The sequence below is a fragment of the Mustela putorius genome, unplaced genomic scaffold (genome assembly GCF_011764305.1).
Source record: "Mustela putorius furo isolate JIRA1106 unplaced genomic scaffold, ASM1176430v1.1 tig00000450_pilon_pilon_pilon, whole genome shotgun sequence".
In the NCBI taxonomy this organism is placed as follows: Eukaryota; Metazoa; Chordata; class Mammalia; order Carnivora; family Mustelidae; genus Mustela; species Mustela putorius.
This window is the reverse complement of record NW_025421385.1, coordinates 14605370-14625895: the sequence shown is the minus strand read 5'-3', so window position 1 is coordinate 14625895 and position 20526 is coordinate 14605370. Positions and strand designations below refer to the sequence as shown.

The 20526-nt window shown below is 37.2% G+C and overlaps 1 protein-coding gene across 6 annotated transcripts in view; it reads left to right on the top strand.

Annotated features, from left to right (window-relative positions):
• Positions 1-20526, top strand: part of ESR1 (estrogen receptor 1) — a 412487-nt gene that overhangs the window by 227787 nt on the left and 164174 nt on the right. For all 6 annotated transcript variants that reach the window (XM_004753574.3, XM_004753571.3, XM_004753576.3 and 3 more), the window contains one exon: positions 11770-12105. In XM_004753574.3, coding sequence (XP_004753631.1) covers positions 11770-12105 — 336 coding nt within the window. The remainder of the gene's footprint in view (positions 1-11769; positions 12106-20526) is intronic.

Sequence of the window (20526 nt, the reverse complement as noted above, 5' to 3'; positions counted from 1 at the left end):
GAATGACACTACATCTTGTTTATATGGCATTATAAGCTAAAGTGCTATTTGCTGCAAATAAATATCTTACCTGTCAAGAGGCTGCCTGTTGAATATTTGCATGATCTAATCTAATTTTTTCCCCCTCTGCTTTGTGAACTCATTTTTGGACTTTTTTTTTTTAACTGATAGTTAAAATAAGTTAGACAAAGGGAAATGAGCTTAAATAAAATACATAACAATCTAGGTTGCTGATTACAGAGAATTCTGGAAAATGTCTTGATGGGGGGGCGCCTGGGTGGCTCAGTGGGTTAAAGCCTCTGCCTTCGGCTTGGGTCGTGATCCCAGTGGGATCGAGCCCCACATCGGGCTCTCTGCTCAGCAGGGAGCCTGCTCCCCACCTGCTCTCTCTCTTTCTGCCTCTCTGCCTACTTGTGATCTCTGTCAAATAAATAAATAAAATCTTAAAAAAAAAAAAAGAAAATGTCTTGGTGGGGAGCATAGCATTTTTGATTTTGCTTTTGGATTTCAATTATGCGTGCCATTCCTATGTGTCATCACTCTATATAATTAAGAACTGGCTGTATGTTCCATAGCAACACAGCCTGTAATCATTGGTTCTGATCTGTGACTCTCATTTAACCTAGGTTAAAATAGAAGTAGAAATTGGGTCGCTTTTATTTTTTTTTAACTTTCTTCCACTCAATTCCAATTTGATTTTTTTTTAACCACTATAAAATATTTGTGCAATATTGTTACTGGTAAATGACACTGGTATATCACTGATAATGTGACAATTACTACTTACAAATGGAAAAGGATTTCTTCCTCATTGAGCTGTGCCCTGGGATCCTACCACATGCAGTTGGACAAATAAAATGAACAATTTTCTATTTGTGTTCTGTTTGTACATTTTTAAAAAGATTTCATTTATTGGAGAGAGAGAGAGAGAGAGAGGGCAGGGAGGATCAGAGGGAGAGGGAGAAGCAGGCTCCTCACTGAACAGAGAGCTGGGCTGGATCCCAAGACCCCGGGATCATGACCTGAGCCTACGACAGACCCTCAACTGACTGAGCCACCGAGATGTCTCTTGTTTGTACATTTTGTAGGTACTTTGGCATTTGAAAAATATAGTACATTTAGGTATAAATTACAGAAAATATTTTTTAATGCTAATTGAATCCATCTTTCCTTTTTGGACTCTTTGATGATTTTATACATATTCAACTCTTCTTCATCTTTCCAGATGTGTCTCATTGTTCTGCATGCTAAACCTGTAGCCATTTTTGTTTTGTGTTCCACAACCTAGATCATATATTTGTGAGACTCAACTCACTCTGAGTAGACTACTGATAAATTCCCCCCAGAAAGAAAATTTCACAATTTGGCTTAAATATAACTTCTCTTGGAGAAGCTTTCTTTGTTTCTTCCCCCTTGACTCACCTCATCCCTTCCATTGTGTTTTGGGCAGTTCATTCCTTCCTTCCTTCATCCATCCATCTACTCCAATCACTGAGTGATTCTTGATGTCTTCCTCCAACCTGAAAACTTAGTGGAGGGTAACATAGCCTATCTTTGTTTACACTGTATCATCTGTGAATATATATTATAAGTAGAGAACACATTTTTACCAAACAAATAAATACTTTAATAAATTTGACAAGTGCTGCGTTTAGTACCTAAATTGAGTCTAAAATCCTTTCTGATAATCATATTGTCTACTATGGCTACTGGGGCTTTTTAAAGTGGGTGGTAATACTGTGTTTTGTTTTGTTGTGTTAATCTTCTGGCTCACTGTCTTTACCTTTGAAATCTTAAAATAAAAATTACATTTGTAATAGAAAGCATGCTCCTTATTTTTAAAAATAAAGTGCTTATGTATAGCTGTGATCAGGTCACTCCTGATTTCAACTCAGGAAAAACAATGTCATTTTTAACGATTTTTTTCTTTAGTCAAATCCCTTAGTTTTATCATTCCATGTAGATCAGATATTAAAAGATTTTCATTGCTGCTACAGATTTCCTATAAGATCTGTTCACATTCCCAATCATTTTCTAAAGTTGTAGAGGAGGGAAATAAAGACTATTTGAATAGTACTAACACTGAATTTGAATAGTACTAACACTAACACCTTTTTCTTTTTTTTTAACCCATTCCCCACCCATAGTAGATAAGCATCACAGTTCACCCTTTTAAAATTCTGACCTCAAAATTTCCTAAGAAATGTGACCCTAAAGGAAGTCTTTGCTTTTGATCCCCCCACCTCGATTTTTCATTCCAAGGCTAGTGGTCTTACGTCCCAAATGGAAGACTTTAGAGTCATACTGTCTTGAGAATGTGTATTGAAGGTCACCTAGTGCAAATGTTTACTGGATAACTGAATCCCTCCAGTAACATCCCCATAAGGTCTTCATGTAGCTTATTGTTGGGAATCTTCAGTGATCCAAAGTATCATTTCCCATGGCAGCAGAGTCTATCTTTATTGTCAGCTTTGACTGTTGCAAACTACTTCCTTATATTCGACTCTACTCATAGTTTCCACATATTTCTTCTGTGTTACAATTTGGGCTCATAAAGAGCAAGTTGTGGACATTGCTGCTATGAACATTGGGGTACAGATGGCCCTTCTTTTCACTACCTCTGTATCCTTGGGGTAAATACCCAGTAGTGCAATTGCAGGGTCATAGGGAAGCTCTATTTTTAACTTTTTGAGGAATCTCCACACTGTATTTCAAAGTGGCTGCACCAACTTGCATTCCCACCAACCGTGTAAGAGGGTTCCCCTTTCTCCACATCCTCTCCAACACTTGTTGTTTACTATCTTGTTAAGGCTGGCCATTCTAACTGGTATAAGGTAGTATCTCAATGTGGTTTTGATTTTAATTTCTGTGATGGCTAATTACTGATGTACATTTTTTCATGTGTCTGTTAGCCATTCATTTGTCTTCTTTGGAGAAGCATCTGTTCATGTCTTCTGCTCATATTTTGATTTGATTGTTTATTGTTTCATTTATACTTGGAACACAGGAATAGCATGGAAGACATTAGGAGAAGGAAGAGAAAAATGAAGGGAGGGGAGTCATAGGGGGAGAAGAACCATGAGAGACTATGGACTTCGGGAAACAAATTGAGGGTTTCAGAGGGGAGAGGGGTTGGGGGATGGGTTAGCCTGGTAATGGGTATTGAGGAGGACACAGATTGCATGGAGCACTCTTATTCATACAGTGAATCATGGAATACTACATCAAAAACTAATGATGTACTATATGGTGACTAACATAGCATCATAAAATTAAAAAAATAAATTTGTTGTAAAGTGCTTTTTTTTAAATTTTTTATTTTTTATAAACATATATTTTTATCCCCAGGGGTACAGGTCTGTGAATCACCAGGTTTACACACTTCACAGCACTCACCAAAGCACATACCCTCCCCAATGTCCATAATCCCACCCCCTTCTCCCAAATCCCCTCCCCCCAGCAACCCTCAGTTTGTTTTGTGAGATTAAGAGTCACTTATGGTTTGTCTCCCTCCCAATCCCATCTTGTTTCATTGATTCTTCTCCTACCCACTTAAGCCCCCATGTTGCATCACCTCATATGTAGTGTATATAAAGTGCTTAAAATATATGGTGAGTGCTGAGTGTGTATTAGTGATAGTAATCTTTTTTTTAAGATTTTATTTATTTATTTGACAGAGAGAGAGAGATCACGAGTAGTCAGAGAGGCAGGCTGAGAGAGAGAGAGAGGAGGAAGCAGGCTCCCTGCTGAGCAGAGAGCCCAACGTGGGGCTCGATCCCAGGACTCCGGGATCATGACCTGAGCTGAAGGCAGAGGCTTAACCCAGTGAGCCACCCAGGCACCCCAGTGATAATAATCTTTACTATTACTTATTCCAAGAGTTCTGAGAAATGCTTATTTTAATACTAAATAAATAGGAAGGGTCTGTGACTTTGTTATGTTTTGAAGGCAGTGTCTAATATATTAAATCTAGACCTATAAGAATAAAAGTTACACATAAAAAATTCACAAACACTCATTTGTCCAAATTCTTTGACAAATTAGAACAGTATAGAATAAAGTTCTGACATTAGTTATTCGTTATGAGTGAGAGACCAGGTAGTATATTACAAAGTGTATTCTTCTCCTGTCTTTAATATCTTAAAAAACTGTATTAGCTTTTTACCAAAATGATTGTTTTTTCATATAAATCTTCATTTTTTAATTTTCTAATTTTTTAAAAAAGATTTTATTTATTTGAGAGAAAGAGAGAGAGAGCACAAATAGGGATCCCTACCTTGTCAGATTTGATCCTAAGACCCTGAGCTCATGACCTGAGCTGAAGGCAGATGCTTAATGGACTGAGCCACCCAGGGGCCCCTAGATGAACATTTTTGAAAATATGGAAGCTTCTGTTAATTTTTGTCATTTTGAGATATTTTTTTCTGCTGATATATTTCAGCACCATAGCATGGCCTTTTCCAGGTTAAGATGCTTAGCTGAAACCTCAAAGAACCCCTGCAAGAGAGATTGGATTTTCCCTTCTCTCTATAATTTAGTTAGTGAGAGCCACAGCTGGGTAAGCTTTTGGGGGGCAATTATTCTCAACTGTTTTAAAGAACTTATATGAGGGAAATAGAAATACATTTGGGAAAATGTTAGAACCAAGTAAACAACTTGACTGTCTTAGGTCAAGTGCTAAGTCAGTCTTAACCACAAAGACTCACTGAGGACCTGTGGGATCTAGAGTGAGATACGTTTCTGAGAAGTCATTCTCCAACCATGCCTTCCATTAAGAGACCTACTTGGATGGTAGGGATGGTTAGAAAGTGCTTTTTTCATTGATTTTTTTAACCTATTTTTCTTCTTTATTATCTAATCAAAACAGTATAGCTTTGCCTAAAATGCAGTAAGAAATAGGTTAAGATGGAGTATTTGGAGATCTATGTATAGAAGTCTCTCAGGAGACTTCACTGGGGTCATGATTCAGACCAGACGAACCCTTCATTTTTTTATTTTTTATTTTTATTATTATTTTTTTAATAAACATATAATGTAATTTTATCCCCAGGAGTACAGGTCTGTGAATCACCAGGTTTACACACTTCACAGCACTCACCATAGCACATACCCTCCCCAATGTCCATAACCCCACCCCCTCTCCCTAACCCCCTCCCCCCAGCAACCCTTAGTTTGTTTCATGAGATTAAGAGTCACTTATGGTTTGTCTCCCTCCCAATCCCATCTTGTTTCATTTATTCTTCCCCTACCCCCCTAACCCCCCATGTTGCATCTCTACTTCCTCATATCAGGGAGATCATATGATAGTTGTCTTTCTCCGATTGACTTATTTCACTAAGCATGATACCCTCTACTTCCATCCACGTTGTCACAAATGGCAAGATTTCATTTCTTTGGGTGGCTTCATAGTATTCCATTGTATATATATATATATATATATATACCACATCTTCTTTATCCATTCATCTGTTGATGGACATCTAGGCTCTTTTGATAGTTTGGCTGTTGTAGACATTGCTGCTATAAACATTTGGGTGCACGTGCCCCTTCGGATCACTACATTTGTATCTTTAGGGTAAATAGCTAGGAGTGAGATTGCTGGGTCATAGGGTAGCTCTATTTTCAACTTTTTGAGGAACCTCCATGCTGTTTTCCAGAGTGATTGCACCAGCTTGCATTCCCACCAACAGCGTAGGAGGGTTCCCCTTTCTCTGCATCCTCACCAGCATCTGTCCTTTCCTGACTTGTTAATTTTAGCCATTCTGACTGGTGTGAGGTGGTATCTCATTGTGGTTTTGATTTGTATTTCCCTGATGCCGAGTGATATGGAGCACTTTTTCATGTGTCTGTTGGCCATCTGGATGTCTTCTTTGCAGAAATGTCTGTTCATGTCTTCTGCCCGTTTCTTGATTGGATTATTTGTTCTTTAAGTATTGAGTTTGATAAGTTCTTTATAGATTTTGGACACTAGTCCTTTATCTGATAATGTCATTTGCAAATATCTTCTCCCATTCTGTCAGTTATCTTTTGGTTTTGTTAAATGCAAAAGCTTTTGATCTTGATGAAATCCCAGTAGTTCATTTTTTCCCTTGCTTCCCTTGCCTTTGGCGATGTTCCTAGGAAGACGTTGCTGTGGCTGAGGTTGAAGAGGTTGCTGCCCATGTTCTCCTCGAGGATTTTGATGGATTCCTTTCTCACATTGAGGTCCTTCATCCATTTTGAGTCTATTTTCATGTGTGGTGTAAGGAAATGGTCCAATTTAATTTTTCTGCACGTGGCCATCCAATTTTCCCAACACCATTTATTAAAGAGGCTGTCTTTTTTTCCACTGTACATTCTTTCCTGCTTTGTCGAAGATTAGTTTACCATAGAGTTTAAGGTCTATTTCTGGGCTCTCTATTCTGTTCCATTGATCTATGTGACTGTTTTTGTGCCAGTACCATGCTGTCTTGATGATGACAGCTTTGTAATAGAGCTTGAAATCTGGAATTGTGATGCCACCAACTTTGGCTTTCTTTTTCAATATTCCTTTAGCTCTTTGAGGTCTTTTCTGGTTCCATATAAAATTTAGGATGATTTGTTCAATTCTTTGAAAAAAACGGATGGGATTTTGATAGGGATTGCATTAAATGTGTAGATTGCTTTAGGTAGCATAGACATTTTCACAATATTTATTCTTCCAATCCAGGAGCATGGAACATTTTTCCATTTCTTTGTGTCTTCCTCAATTTCTTTCATGAGTACTTTATAGTTTTCTGAGTATAGGTTCTGTGCCTCTTTGGTTAGATTTATTCCTAGGTATCTTATAGTTTTGGGTGCAATTGTAAATGGGATTGACTCCTTAATTTCTCTTTCTTCTGTCTTGTTGTTGGTGTAGAGAAATGCAACTGATTTCTATGCATTGATTTTATAACCTGATACTTTACTAAATTCCTGTACAAGTTCTAGCAGTTTTGGAGTGGAGTTTTTTGGGTTTTCCACATATAGTATCGTATCATCTGCGAAGAGTGATAGTTTGACTTCTTCTTTGCCAATTTGGATGCCTTTGATTTCTTTTTGTTGGTCTGATTGCTGAGGCTAGGACCTCTAGTACTATGTTGAATAGCAGTGGTGATAATGGACATCCCTGGTGTGTTCCTGACCTTAGTGGAAAGGCTCTCAGTTTTTCTCCATTGAGAATGATATTTGCGATGGGTTTTTCATAGATGGCTTTGATAATATTGAGGTATGTGCCCTCTATCCCTACACTTTGAAGAGTTTTGATCAGTAAGGGATGCTGTACCTTGTCAAATGCTTTTTCAGCATCTATTGAGAGTATGATATGGTTCTTGTTTTTTCTTTTATTGATGTGTTGTATCACATTGATTGATTTGTAGATGTTGAGCCCACCTTGAAGCCCTGGAATAAATCCACTTGGTCATGGTGAATAATCCTTTTAATGTACTGTTGAATCCTATTGGCTAATATTTTGGTGAGAATTTTTGCATCTGTGTTCATTAAGGATATTGGTCTGTAGTTCTCTTTTTGGATGGGATCCTTATCCCATCCTTATCCCATTTGGGGATCAAGGTGATGCTGGCCTCATAAAATGAGTTTGGAAGTTTTCTTACCATTTCTATTTTTTGGAACAGTTTCAGGAGAATAGGAATTAAATGTTTGGTAGAATTCCCCTGGGAAGGCATCTGGCCCTGGGCTTTTGTTGTTTGGAGATTTTTAATGACTGTTTCAATCTCCTTACTGGTTATGGGTCTGTTCACGTTTTCTATTTCTTCCTGGTTCAGTTGTGGTAGTTTATATGTCTCTAGGAATGCATCCATTTTTTTCATATTATCAGATTTGTTGGCATAGAGTTGCTCATAGTATGTTCTTATAATTGTATTTCTTTGGTGGTAGTTGTGATCTCTCCTCTTTCATTCATGATTTTATTTATTTGGGTCCTTTCTCTTTTCTTTTTGATAAGTCTGGCCAGGAGTTTGTCAATCTTATTAATTCTTTCGAAGAATCAGCTCCTAGTTTCATTGATTTGTTCTATTGTTTTTTTTTTTTGTTGTTTCTATTTTATTGATTTCTGCTCTGATCATTATTATTTCTCTTCTCCTGCTGGGTTTAGGCTTTCTTTGTAGTTCTTTTTTCAGCTCCTTTAGGTGTAGGGTTAGGTTCTGTATTTGAGACCTTTCTTGTTTCTTGAGAAAGTCTTGTACCACTATAGATTTTCCTCTCAGGACTACCTTTGCTGTATCCCACAGATTTTGAACCATTGTGTTTTCATTATCTTTTGTTTCCATGAAATTTTTCAATTCTTCTTTAATTTCCTGGTTGGCCCATTCATTCTTTAGAAGGATGCTGTTTAGTCTCCATGTATTGTATTCTTTCCAAATTTCCTCTTGTGATTGAGTTCTAGCTTCAGAACATTGTGGTTTGAAAATATGCAGGGAATGATCCCAATCTTTTGATACTGGTTGAGACCTGATTTATGACCCAGGATGTGATCTATTCTGGAGAATGTTCCATGTGCACTAGAGAAGAATGTCTATTCTGTTGCTTTGGGATGAAATGTTCTGATTTTATCTGTGATGTCCTTCTGGTCCAGTGTGTCATATAAGGCCTTTATTTCCTTGTTGATCTTTTGCTTGGATGATCTGTCTATTTCAGTGAGGGGAGTGTTAAAGTCCCCTACTATTATTGTATTATCATTGATGTGTTTCTTTGATTTTATTATTAATTGGTTTATATAGTTGGCTGCTCCCATGTTAGGCACATAGATATTTAAAATTGTTAGATCTTCTTTTTGGACACACCCTTTGAGTATGATATAGTGTCCTTCCTCATCTCTTATTATAGTCTTTGACTTAAAATCTAATTGATCTGATAAAAGGATTGCCACTCCTGCTTTCTTCTGATGTCCATTAGCATGGTAAATTGTTTTCCACCCCTTCATTTTAAATCTGGATGTGTCTTCGGGTCTAAAATGAGTTTCTTGTAGGCAACATATTGATGGGTTTTTTTTTTTTTAATCCATTCTGATACCCTGTGTCTTTTGATTGGAGCATTTAGCCCATTTACATTCAGGGTAACTATTGAGAGATATGAATTTAGTGCCATTGTATTGCCTGTAAGGTGACTGTTACTGTATATTGTCTCTGTTCCTTTCTGATCTACTACTTTTAGCATCACTCTTTGCTTAGAGGACCCTTTTCAATATCTCCTGTAGAGCTGGTTTGGCGTTTGCAAATTCTTTTTGTTTTTGTTTTTCTGGTAGCTTTTTATCTCTCCTATTTTCAAGGATAGCCTAACTGGATATAGTATTCTTGGCTGCATGTTTTTCTCGTTTAGTGCTCTGAATATATCATGCCAGTTCTTTCTGGCCTGCCAGGTCTCTGTGGATAAGTCTGCTGCTAATCTAATATTTTTACCATTGTATGTTACAGACTTCTTTTCCTGGGCTGCTTTCAGGATTTTTCCTTTGTCGCTAAGACTTGTAAATTTTACTATTAGGTGACGGGCTATGGACCTATTCTTGTTGATTTTGAGGGGGGATCTCTGTACCTCCTGGATTTTGATGCTTGCTCCCTTTGCCATATTATGGGAATTCTCTATAATAATTCTCTCCAATATACCTTCTGCTCCCCTCTCTCTTTCTTCTTCTTCTGGAATCCCAATTATTCTAATGTTGTTTTGTCTTATGGTGTCACTTAACTCTCTAATTCTCCCCTGGTAGTCCAGTAGCTGTTTGTCTCTCTTTTGCTCAGCTTCTTTATTGTCTGTTGTTTGGTCTTCTATATCACTAATTCTTTCTTCTGCTTCATTTATCCTAGCAGTAAGAGCCTCCATTTTTTATTGCACCTCATTAATAGCTTTTTTTATTTCAACTTGGTTAGATTTTAGTTCTTTTATTTCTCCAGAAAGGGCTTTTATTTATCAAGAGAGGGTTTCTCTAATATCTTCCATGCCTTTTTTGAGTCCGGCTACAACCTTGGGAATCATCATTCTGAACTCTAGATCTGACATATTACCAATGACTGTATTGATTAGGTCCCTAGCCTTTCGAATTGCCTCTTGTTCTTTTTTTTTTTTTTCTTTGTGGTGAGTTTTTTCTGCCTTTGCATTTTGTCCAGATAAGAGTATATGAAGGAGCAAATAAAATACTGAAAGGGTGGCAAAGACCCCAGGAAAATGCGCTTTAACCACATCAGAAGAGACCCCAAATCGTGGGAGGGAGAAAGGGGATAAAAATAAGTTTAGAAAAAAAAATTAAAAAAGAAAACAAATAAAGAAAAAATATAAAGAAGAAAAGAATATATATATATTTTATATATATATTATGCTAGTTTTTTATCTTATCTTATATAAGATATGCTAGTTAAAAAACGTTAAAAAAGAAAAGGGTAAAAGTTAAAAAAATTTAGCAGAAGAAAAAAAAATTAAAAAAATTAAATTAACCACAAAAATAAAGAAATATGGGGAGAAAGCCATGAGTTCCGTCCTTTGCTTTCTCCTCCACTGGAATTCTGCTGCTCTCCTTGGAAGGTGAACTTTGTCTTGGCTGGATTTCTTATTGATCTTCTGGGGGAGGGGCCTGTTGTAGTGATTCTCAAGTGTCTTTGCCCGAGGTGGAATTGCACTGCCCTTACCAGGGGATGGGCTAAGTAATCTGCTTGGGTTCGCTTTGGGGAGCTTTTGTCCCCTGAATGCTTTCCGTAGAGTTCCAGAGGACAAAAATAAAAATGGCAGCCTCCCAGTCTCTGACCCAGAGGAACCGAGAGCTCCCGTCCCCACTCCTCAGTGCGCCCTCAGAGAAACGAACCAAATCATTCCCGTCTCCCTGGCCTCTGGCCGTGCTCCGAGCTCACCCAGCCTGTGACCAGTTCACTTGAGAGCTCACTCCTCAGCTCTGTCTCTGTAGCCGGCTTCCCTGGTCTAATACCTGTGAGCTCTGTGACACTCAGACAACCCCAATCCTTCTGTGACCCCGCAGGACCTGGGGCCACACTGGCCCTGTGTGGGCTTCACCTGGTTTAGCCTCTGGAGCAATGTCCCTCAGTGGAGCAGACTTTTGAAAGTCCTGGTTTTGTGCTCCATTGTTCCACCTCTTGCTGGGAGCCGGCCCCTCCCCCTGCAGTCTGTCTTCCCGTCACTTTGGATTCACTTCTCCACTGGTCCTAACTTTCAGAAAGTGGCCAATTTTCTGTTTTGTGTTTGCAATGGTTTGATAAGCTATCTAGCTGTTCTCCTGCTACCTGATGTAGTCTCAGCCTGCTACTTCTCCGCCATCTTCCTTTTTTCATTGATTTTTAAATCTACTGTTAAAAGAGTGTCCATAGAAGAAGTGGTCTTTGATGCTAAGCCATATTTCAAGAATAAGTAATTATAATTATGTTCTTTTTATAGCATCTGTGACACACCCATGCATGTGCACACACACACACACACACACACAGACACACAACCCATTTGTCAGAATCAGCTTGGACCAGCTCACAAAAAGTCCACTGTTAACTTTCCAGCCATTCTGAAAACTGTTTGATATAAGACAAGTAACTTGAAATTTGCCACAGTGGAAGCATTTTCACCATGGAAATCGGTCAGTGCTATGGATCAAAGCCTTTTTTCCTCTTAGGCAGCTGGTTGGTAAACACTAGTCCACCTGTGCCTCAAATATTTCTGTAAATAAAATAAAGGCTATTAGCATTGAAATTGGTTTTAGTAAGAAAGTTAATATGAAAAGAATAAATAAACCGGGTATTTTTTTTTTCCTTTCTGTGTTCTCAGGGATACGGAAAGACCGAAGAGGAGGGAGAATGTTGAAACACAAGCGCCAGAGAGATGATGCGGAGGGCAGGAATGAAGTGGGGTCCTCTGGAGATATGAGGACTTCCAACCTGTGGCCAAGCCCACTCTTGATTAAGCACACTAAAAAGAACAGCCCAGCCTTGTCTCTGACAGCCGATCAGATGGTCAGTGCCTTGTTGGAGGCTGAGCCCCCCATAATCTATTCTGACTACGATCCTTCTAGACCCTTCAGTGAGGCTTCGATGATGGGCTTACTGACTAACCTTGCCGACAGGGAGCTGGTTCACATGATCAACTGGGCAAAGAGGGTGCCAGGTAAGAATGCTAAGCTCAACATTTATTTTGAGAGTTAATATTTACTTCTGACCCGGTTGTGCTGTCACGGGAGACGTGGGGTGAAACAACATCTTGCTATTGAATTGGTTTCATGGTTCCTTCTGAATTTGTTAATTTTTCTATCAACATACCACAATTCCCCTGGAAATTAGGAGATAATGTTTCAAAATCAAAATGTAGAAGATTAAAGTCTTTAACCTGGCATTATTTTTAACCAAAAAATCTGGGATGTTCACAACCCAGGAAGTGCATGTACTATTATGTGTTGCTCTTGTCAGAAGTTTTTAACACCATGATCCATGCACTACAAATTATAATATTGAGAACTTTTGTTCAAAGCAACTCAATTATTAGTAGACAATTTTACCTTAAAATATTTTCTTTTAAGATCTTTGCGGACTAAAGAGATAATAATAGGTGTTTTTACTGAATGCCAGTTATTTACTCAGCTGTCAACTCTTAATATTTTAGGAGAAAGGTAATACAAAGGAACAATAAATTGGGTTCTCATCCCTGAGAAGGGCCTGTAGAAGGAATCATTGGCTGAATGACACTTGGTCCTTCAGTTGGTTCTCTCAGAATTGGTGTTCCTGTAAAACTTGACTATTGCTCTTGTTGTTCAGGGAGAAGAATTCTAGTTATTATGGAAACGAGACTAGAAAATGACCTCCTCCATGCCCCAACATATCCATTCAGGAACTAATGTAGGTGAACCAAGGCAAGAGGAAGTTAAATCTTTTTTCTGGGCTTATAGATCAAATGAGTAATGCTTTTGGACAGAGATTGTCTTGTTTGGTTTCCTTTAATAGATGAAATTAATTATTGCCTATGACACATGGAATTTTATTAAACTAAATAAATGTGGAGTCTTATACTTGCATTTCAGAGTTCATTGATTATCGACCAAGTGAACAAATGTCTGGCCTTAGAGACTATTTAATGTATTTGCATATATTAATATATAAACATGTGGTCCTTTGAATAAGGAGCCAGCAATGTTTGAACCCAACTTGATAGGGGGTATCCATGTAGGTGATGGAGATTGCATTAAATGGAGACATGAGAATTGACAGGCATATTTAGATTTTTAGGGTCAGTCCAACTGGCAAGTAAAAAGTGTTGTCCATCTCTGAAATTAAGATTTTTATTGGGCACCTGCCTAGCTTACCATTCTCAGGTGAAGCAGATCCATGTAAGAAGATATTGGAATCTAAATGTAACAAAGTTTTAAGCTTTGTCTTTATATTTGTTACTCCCTTTGTAAAAAATACCTTGGGAGGGGTGACTGAGTGGCTCAGTGGATTAAAACTTCTGCCTTCAGCTCAGGTCATGATCCCATGGGATCAAGCCCCGAGTCAGGCTTTCTGCTCGGCAGGGAGCCTGCTTCCTTCTCTCTCTCTCTGCCTGCCTCTCCGCCTTATGATCTCTCTCTATGTCAAATAAATAAATATAAAGAAAAATCTTTAAAAAAAAAAAACCTTGGGAGAAGAGAAAAAAACAAAACAAAAGAAAACAAATTATGGCCATAAACCTGAGAATCAACTCTTTTATTTATTTATTTGTTTATTTATTTAAAGATTTTATTTATTCATTTGACAGAGAGAAATTACAAGTACACTGAGAGGCAGGCAGAGAGAGAGAGAAGGAAGCAGGCTCCCTGCTGAGCAGAGAGCCCGATGCGGGACTCGATCCCAGGACCCTGAGATCATGACCTGAGCCGAAGGCAGCGGCTTAACCCACTGAGCCACCCAGGCGCCCCAAGAGAATCAACTCTTTTAAATTTTATTTTTATTTATGTATTTATTTTTAAATATTTTAGTATTTTATTTATTTGGAAATGGTTTACATGTTTAATGAATTTACCTTAGTTTTTCGCTTAACCTAAGTCAATAAAACTCTAAAGTTTTTTGGTTACCAAAAACCAAAAAACAAACAAAAAAACCAGGGAAGACTAAATATTTACCAATTTTTTGATAATTTTATCTACTCCTACTTAATTTACTTATTTTTTTTCAATTTTTAATTTTTTAAATTTCTATTCAGTGTGCCAGAATTCATTGTTTATGCACCAAACCTGGTGCTCCATGCAATACATGCCCTCCATAATACCCACCACCAGGCTCACCCAACCTCCCGTGACCACCCCTTCAAAACCCTCAGATTGTTTTTCAGAGTCCATAGTCTCTCATGGTTCGTCTCCCCCTCCAATTTCTCTTACTCCCTTTTATTTTATTTTATTTTTCTAGTGTTCTAAGATTTATTGTTTATGCATCACACCCAGTGCTCCATGCAGCTACCTCTTGGTTGCTGTTAAGTTTTGTTGTCCTGTAAGCATATATTTTCCTTCTTGAAGTCTTGGCAGTATTCATTCCAGAGCGCTGTTGCATACAAGTATATATCTTCACACTTATCTATAGATTTCCATCATGACATTTGTATAATTATAAAAACCTGAAGGACATGTGGAATAACTGGAATGAGGTTCAAGTACATTAGCAGTAAATGAAGAATTCGTGACAATAATCTTCTAAATTTGGGAATGAAATGGAGACAGAAATCAAGGGAAAGAAAATATGTCTGTGCTGAGCTAACCCATTGTTAAACACAGAGTTAAACAAAACTTATGATAATTAGATGTATAGCAAACCCACTTGATTATATTAGATTAAAAGTCCAAAATGATTCCAAAACCCTTGGACCAAACTATGATTTATTACTTGATGGTTAAAAAAAGAATTATAAAGGCAGAAATGAAATTGTTTGTGTGTGCACTATTGAAATACAGCTGTTGTAAATCAAAAGCCTACTTGTCTGACCAAGCAGAATAAAAATAGTCACTGATTTTAAAAAGATGAAAACTGAAGGAAGAAAAAGTCTTTAGGAAAAACTTTGAAGATGATTGTCAAGCTTTACAGAAAACTGACAAAATCACATTTGGAAAGCTTTTATATATCCAAATGCCATCTGTCATTTAAAAAAAAATAGTCCATCCCTAAAATCTAGTATAGGCAATAGTGCATTTCTATGGTGATGGTTTGAGGTTAAAAGAGACGAAGTACAAAGCATTTCTGGTAAAAGTAGCAAGAAAGCCAGTTCTAGAAGTACTTGGAATTTACATGATTCAAAAACCTGCCTGGAACATTTGGTTAATTTTTATTTTTTATATTTAGTCACTTAAAAGATTTTATTTATTTATTTATTTATTTATTTATTTATTTGAGTGTGAGTGGGAGGAGGGCTGAGGGAAAGGAGAGAGAGAGACTCTTAGGCATATTGGATCTCTGGACCCTGAGATCATGACCCGAGGCAAAATGAGGACTCAGATGCTTAACTGATTGTGCCACCCATGTGTGCATTGGTTAATCTTTACCTACTATCAATAGAACAGAAATTGTGAGTTGACTTCATTTTTTAAAACTTCAGTTTTCTGGGGTGCCTGGGTGGCTCAGTGGGTTAAGCCTCTGCCTTCGGCTCAGGTCATGATCTTAGGGTCCTGAGATCGAGCCCCACATCGGGCTCTCTGCTCAGCAGGGAGCCTGCTTCCCTCCTTTCTCTCTTCCTGCCTCTCTGCCTACTTGTGATCTCTATCTGTCAATTAAATAAATAAAATTAAAACAAACAAACAAACAAAAAACAAAAAGAACTTCAGGTTTCATGAGGTATAATTGACAAATAAAATCATAAGATATTTAAAGTTGTGGCAATTTGATATATTTGGGCTTTGTGAAAGGATCCCCTCTCATCTAGTTAATTGACACATCCATCGCTGTGCTTTATTCTTTCTTTTTTTTTTTTGTGGTGAGAACATTTAAGTTCTTCTCTCAACACATTTTAATTGTATGATACTGTGTTATCAATTATAGTCATCATTATTTACATTAGATCCTCTGACCTTTTTCATCTGATAGCTGACAAATTATATTCTTACCAACCTCTCCCTCTCTGTCCCATTCCGCAAAGCCTGGAAACCACTTTTCTACTCTGTTTCTAGGAATTTGACATTTTTGTCTCCTTAAATTCCACATCTAAGTGATATCAGACAGTATTTCTCTCTTTTTGTCTTTGGCTTATTTCATTTAACATAAGGCCTTAAGGTCTATCCATGTGTTACGAATAGCAGAATTTCCTTTTTTCTCATGGCTAAATAATATTCCATTATATCTGGATCTAGCTCTGTCAAATCCTACTTGTTCATTTATCTGTTGATAGACACTTGGGTTGTTTTCCTCTTTTGACTATTATGTATAATATTGCAGCAAACATGGGAGTATACATATTTCTTTGAAATCCGGCTTACAGTTCCTTTAGTATATGACCGGAAATAGGATTGGTGTGGTCATATGGTGGTTACTTTTCACACTTTTTGTGGAACTGCTATACTGTTTTTCAGTGTCTGTGCCAGGTTACAGTCCCATCAAAAGTGCACAGAAATTTCTTTTTCTCCACATCCTTTTCAACACTTATCTATTGTCTTTTTGATGAAAGCCAGTCTAACAGTTGTGAGGTAATATCTCATTGTAGTTTTGATTTGTCTTTCCTTGATGATTAGTGATGTTGAGCATCTTTTCATACGCCTATTGGTATTGTGCACTCTGTATGTCCTTTTTGGAAAAACGTCCATTCAGTCCTCTGCCCACTTTTTTTAAAGATAGAGCATGGATGCAAGTGTCGAGGGGGGAAGGGCAGAGGAAAAGGAAGAGAGAATCTTAAGCAAGCTTCATGCCCAGTGCTGAACCTGATGCAAGACTTGATCTCACAACCCTGAGATTATGACCTGAGCTGAAACCAAGAGTCAGATGCTTAATGGACTGAGTTACCTAGGGGCCCTTCTTGCCTATTTTTTAAATCAGATTGTTTTTATTGCTCTTGAGATGTATGAGTTCTTTTTATATGTTTGATATTAACCCCTAATCAGGTATATGTTTTACAGATATTTTATCTCATTTAGTCGGTTGTCTTTTTATTGGGCTGTGCTAAAGTTATTTTTAGTTTCATTCTTGTGCATGTGCCTGTCCAGTTTCCCATAACTTTTTATTGAAGAGACCATATTTTCCTCATTGTATATCCTTAGCTCTTTTGTTGTAAATTAACTGACGACATATGTTTGGGTTTATGTCTGGGGTTTCTATTCTGTGCCATTGATCTGTGTCACTGTTTTTATGCTAATACCATACTCTTTTGATTACTATGGCTTTGTAATATAGTTTAAAATTAGGAAGTGTGATACTTATACCCACAGCTTTCCTCTTCTTCCTTAAGATTACTTTGGCTATTCAGGGTCTTTATGGTTCCATAGGAATTTTAGGATTTTTTTTTCTATTGCAATGAAAAATCTCATTGGAATTTTGATAGAGATTGCACTGAATCTGTAGATTGGTTGGGTGGTATAGACATTTTAATAGTTCTTTTTTTCCCAATCCATGACCATGAGATATCTCTCACATTAAGTCTAGTGTGTTATTTAAGCCCAATGTTTCTTTATTGATTTTTTTTTTTTTGGTCTGGATGATCTATCCATTGTTGAAAATGGGAATTAAAGCCCTTTATTATTCTTGAATTGCTGTCTATTCCTCTCTTTAGGTCTGTTAATGCTTGCTTTATGTATTTAGGTGCTCCATAGTTGGGTGCATAAATATTTACAAATGCTTTACCCTCTTGCTGGATTGACCCCTTTATCCTTATATAATGATTTTTTAATCTTATTACAGTCTTTGCTATAATTGAAAATTCTTGAATTTTTTTTTTTATAGAACTACTCCTTTCTTTTGGTTTATATTTGGATGGACTATCTTTTTCTATCCCTTCACTTTCAGTCTTTTTATGTCCTTAAACCTGAAGTGAGTCTCTTGTAGGCAGCATATAGTTGGATCTTGTTTTTTATTCATTCTGTCACTTTATGTCTGATTAGAGGATTCAGTATTAGAGGATTCATTTACACTTAATTATTGATAGATGTGTACTTGTTGCCATTTTGTTAATTGCTTTCTGTTTTGTTGTTCCGCTGTTTCTTCTCTTGCAGTTTGATGATTTTAGCAGTGGTTTGCTTAGATTCCTTTCTTATTATTTTTTATCTACTATAGTTATTTGCTTTGTAGCTACTATTAGGCTTACATGTAACAACTTGTATTTATAACATATATTGGTGATTTGTGACAAATTAAGCTTGAACATATTTTAAAGCTCTATTTTTTTTAACTCTCCCCCAATGTTTTATGTTTGATGTCACAAATTTACATCTTTTTGCCTTAGGCATCCATTATAGATTATTGTAGTTATGGTTATTTTTACTATATTTGTCGATTAACCTTCCTACTAGATTTACAAGTGATTTATTTTTTATTTTTTTATTTTTTTGCTACTTCTATTTAACATATATTTTTTAAAATTTTTTATTTTTTATAAACATATATTTTTATCCCCAGGGGTACAGGTCTGTGAATCACCAGGTTTACACACTTCACAGCACTCACCAAAGCACATACCCTCCCCAATGTCCATAATCCCACCCCCTTCTCCCAAACCCCCTCCCCCCAGCAACCCTCAGTTTGTTTTGTGAGATTAAGAGTCACTTATGGTTTGTCTCCCTCCCAATCCCATCTTCTTTCATTGATTCTTCTCGTACCCACTTAAGCCCCCATGTTGCATCACCACTTCCTCATATCAGGGAGATCATAGGATAGTTGTCTTTCTCTGCTTGATTTATTTCGCTAAGCATGATACGCTCTAGTTCCATCCATGTTGTCGCAAATGGCAAGTTTTCATTTCTTTTGATGGCTGCATAGTATTCCATTGTGTGTATATACCACATCTTCTTGATCCATTCATCTGTTGATGGACATCTAGGTTCTTTCCATAGTTTGGCTATTGTGGACATTTCTGCTATAAACATTCGGGTGCACGTGCCCCTTTGGATCACTACGTTTGTATCTTTAGGGTAAATACCCTTCCTTACACCACACACAAAAATAGACTCAAAATGGATCAAGGAACTCAATGTGCAAAAGGAATCCATCAAAATCCTTGAGGGGAACACAGGCAGCAACCTCTTCGACCTAAGCCACAGCAACATCTTCCTAGGAACAACGCCAAAGTGATTTATTTTTTTTAAAAGATTTTATTTATTTATTTGACAGAGAGATCACAAGTAGGCAGAGAGGCAGACAGAGAGAGAGGAAGAGAAGCAGGCGTCCTGCTGAGCAGAGAGCCAGATGTGGGGCTCGATCCCAGGACCCTGGGATCATGACCTGAGCTGAAAGCAGAGGCTTTAACCCACTGAGCCACCCAGGTGCCCCTAGATTTACAAGTGATTTAACGTCACCCTAACAACATTAGAGTATTCTGAATCTAACTCTATATTTACCTTACTGTTGAGATTTATATTCCAAACATTTTCCTATTACTAAAAAACATCCTTTTATTTTAGATTGAAAAAGTACCTTTAACATTTCTTGTAAGGCAGGGCTAGTGATGATAAAGTCATTCAGCTTTTGCTTGTCTGGTAAACTCTTGACTCTCCTTCAAAATTCCGAAGGACATCTTTGCTTGGTAGAGTCTAAATTCGTGTTTTTCTTTCTTTCAGCACCTTGAATATATTATGCTGCTCTCTTTTGACCTGTGAAGTTTCTGAAAAATATGCTGATGCAAATAGTGTTATCTGCTGAGAGCCTTATCTGGTGGTAGCCTTGTGTGTAACAAGGTGATTTTATCTTACTGCTTTTAAGATTCTTTTGTCTTTAACTTTTGACAAATTAATTTTAATGTGTCTAGGTGTGGGTTTCTTTGGGTTCATATTTTTTGCAACTCTTCGGGTTTCCTGGATCTGGATGTCTATTTCTTTCCCTAGGTTAGGGAAGTTTTCCATCACTTCTTTGAATGAACTTTCTACCCCTTTCATTCTCTCATCTCCTGGAACCCCTGTAAATATGGATTCTGATTTTCTTGATGTCTTGTAAGCCCTTCATGCTACCTTTTTTTTTTCACTTAACATTTAGTTTTTATAGAAAATAAAATTGTTTGAAGTTGAAATGTTATACTAAATTTTTTTGCTATAGTGGTTAGAGTTTTAACAACCCTTAAGTGCAGATGAGTTAGTGCTTAAATGTAAATGTTCATCAGAATAATTGTGCTTTTGATACGAAATAATAACTCAGTTCTATTTATCAGCAGCATCTCACTTTTCTTTTGTTCTCTGTCTCTTGCTTTCTTTTTTTTCATTAATTTTAAAAATTTACATATAATGTATTATTAGCCCCAGGGGTACAGGTCTGTGAATCACCAGGTTTACACACTTCACAGCACTCACCATAGCACATACCCTTCTCAATGTCCATAACCTGACCACCTTCTCCCTACCCCCTTCCACCAAGCAACCCTCAGTTTGTTTTGTGAGATTAAGAGTCT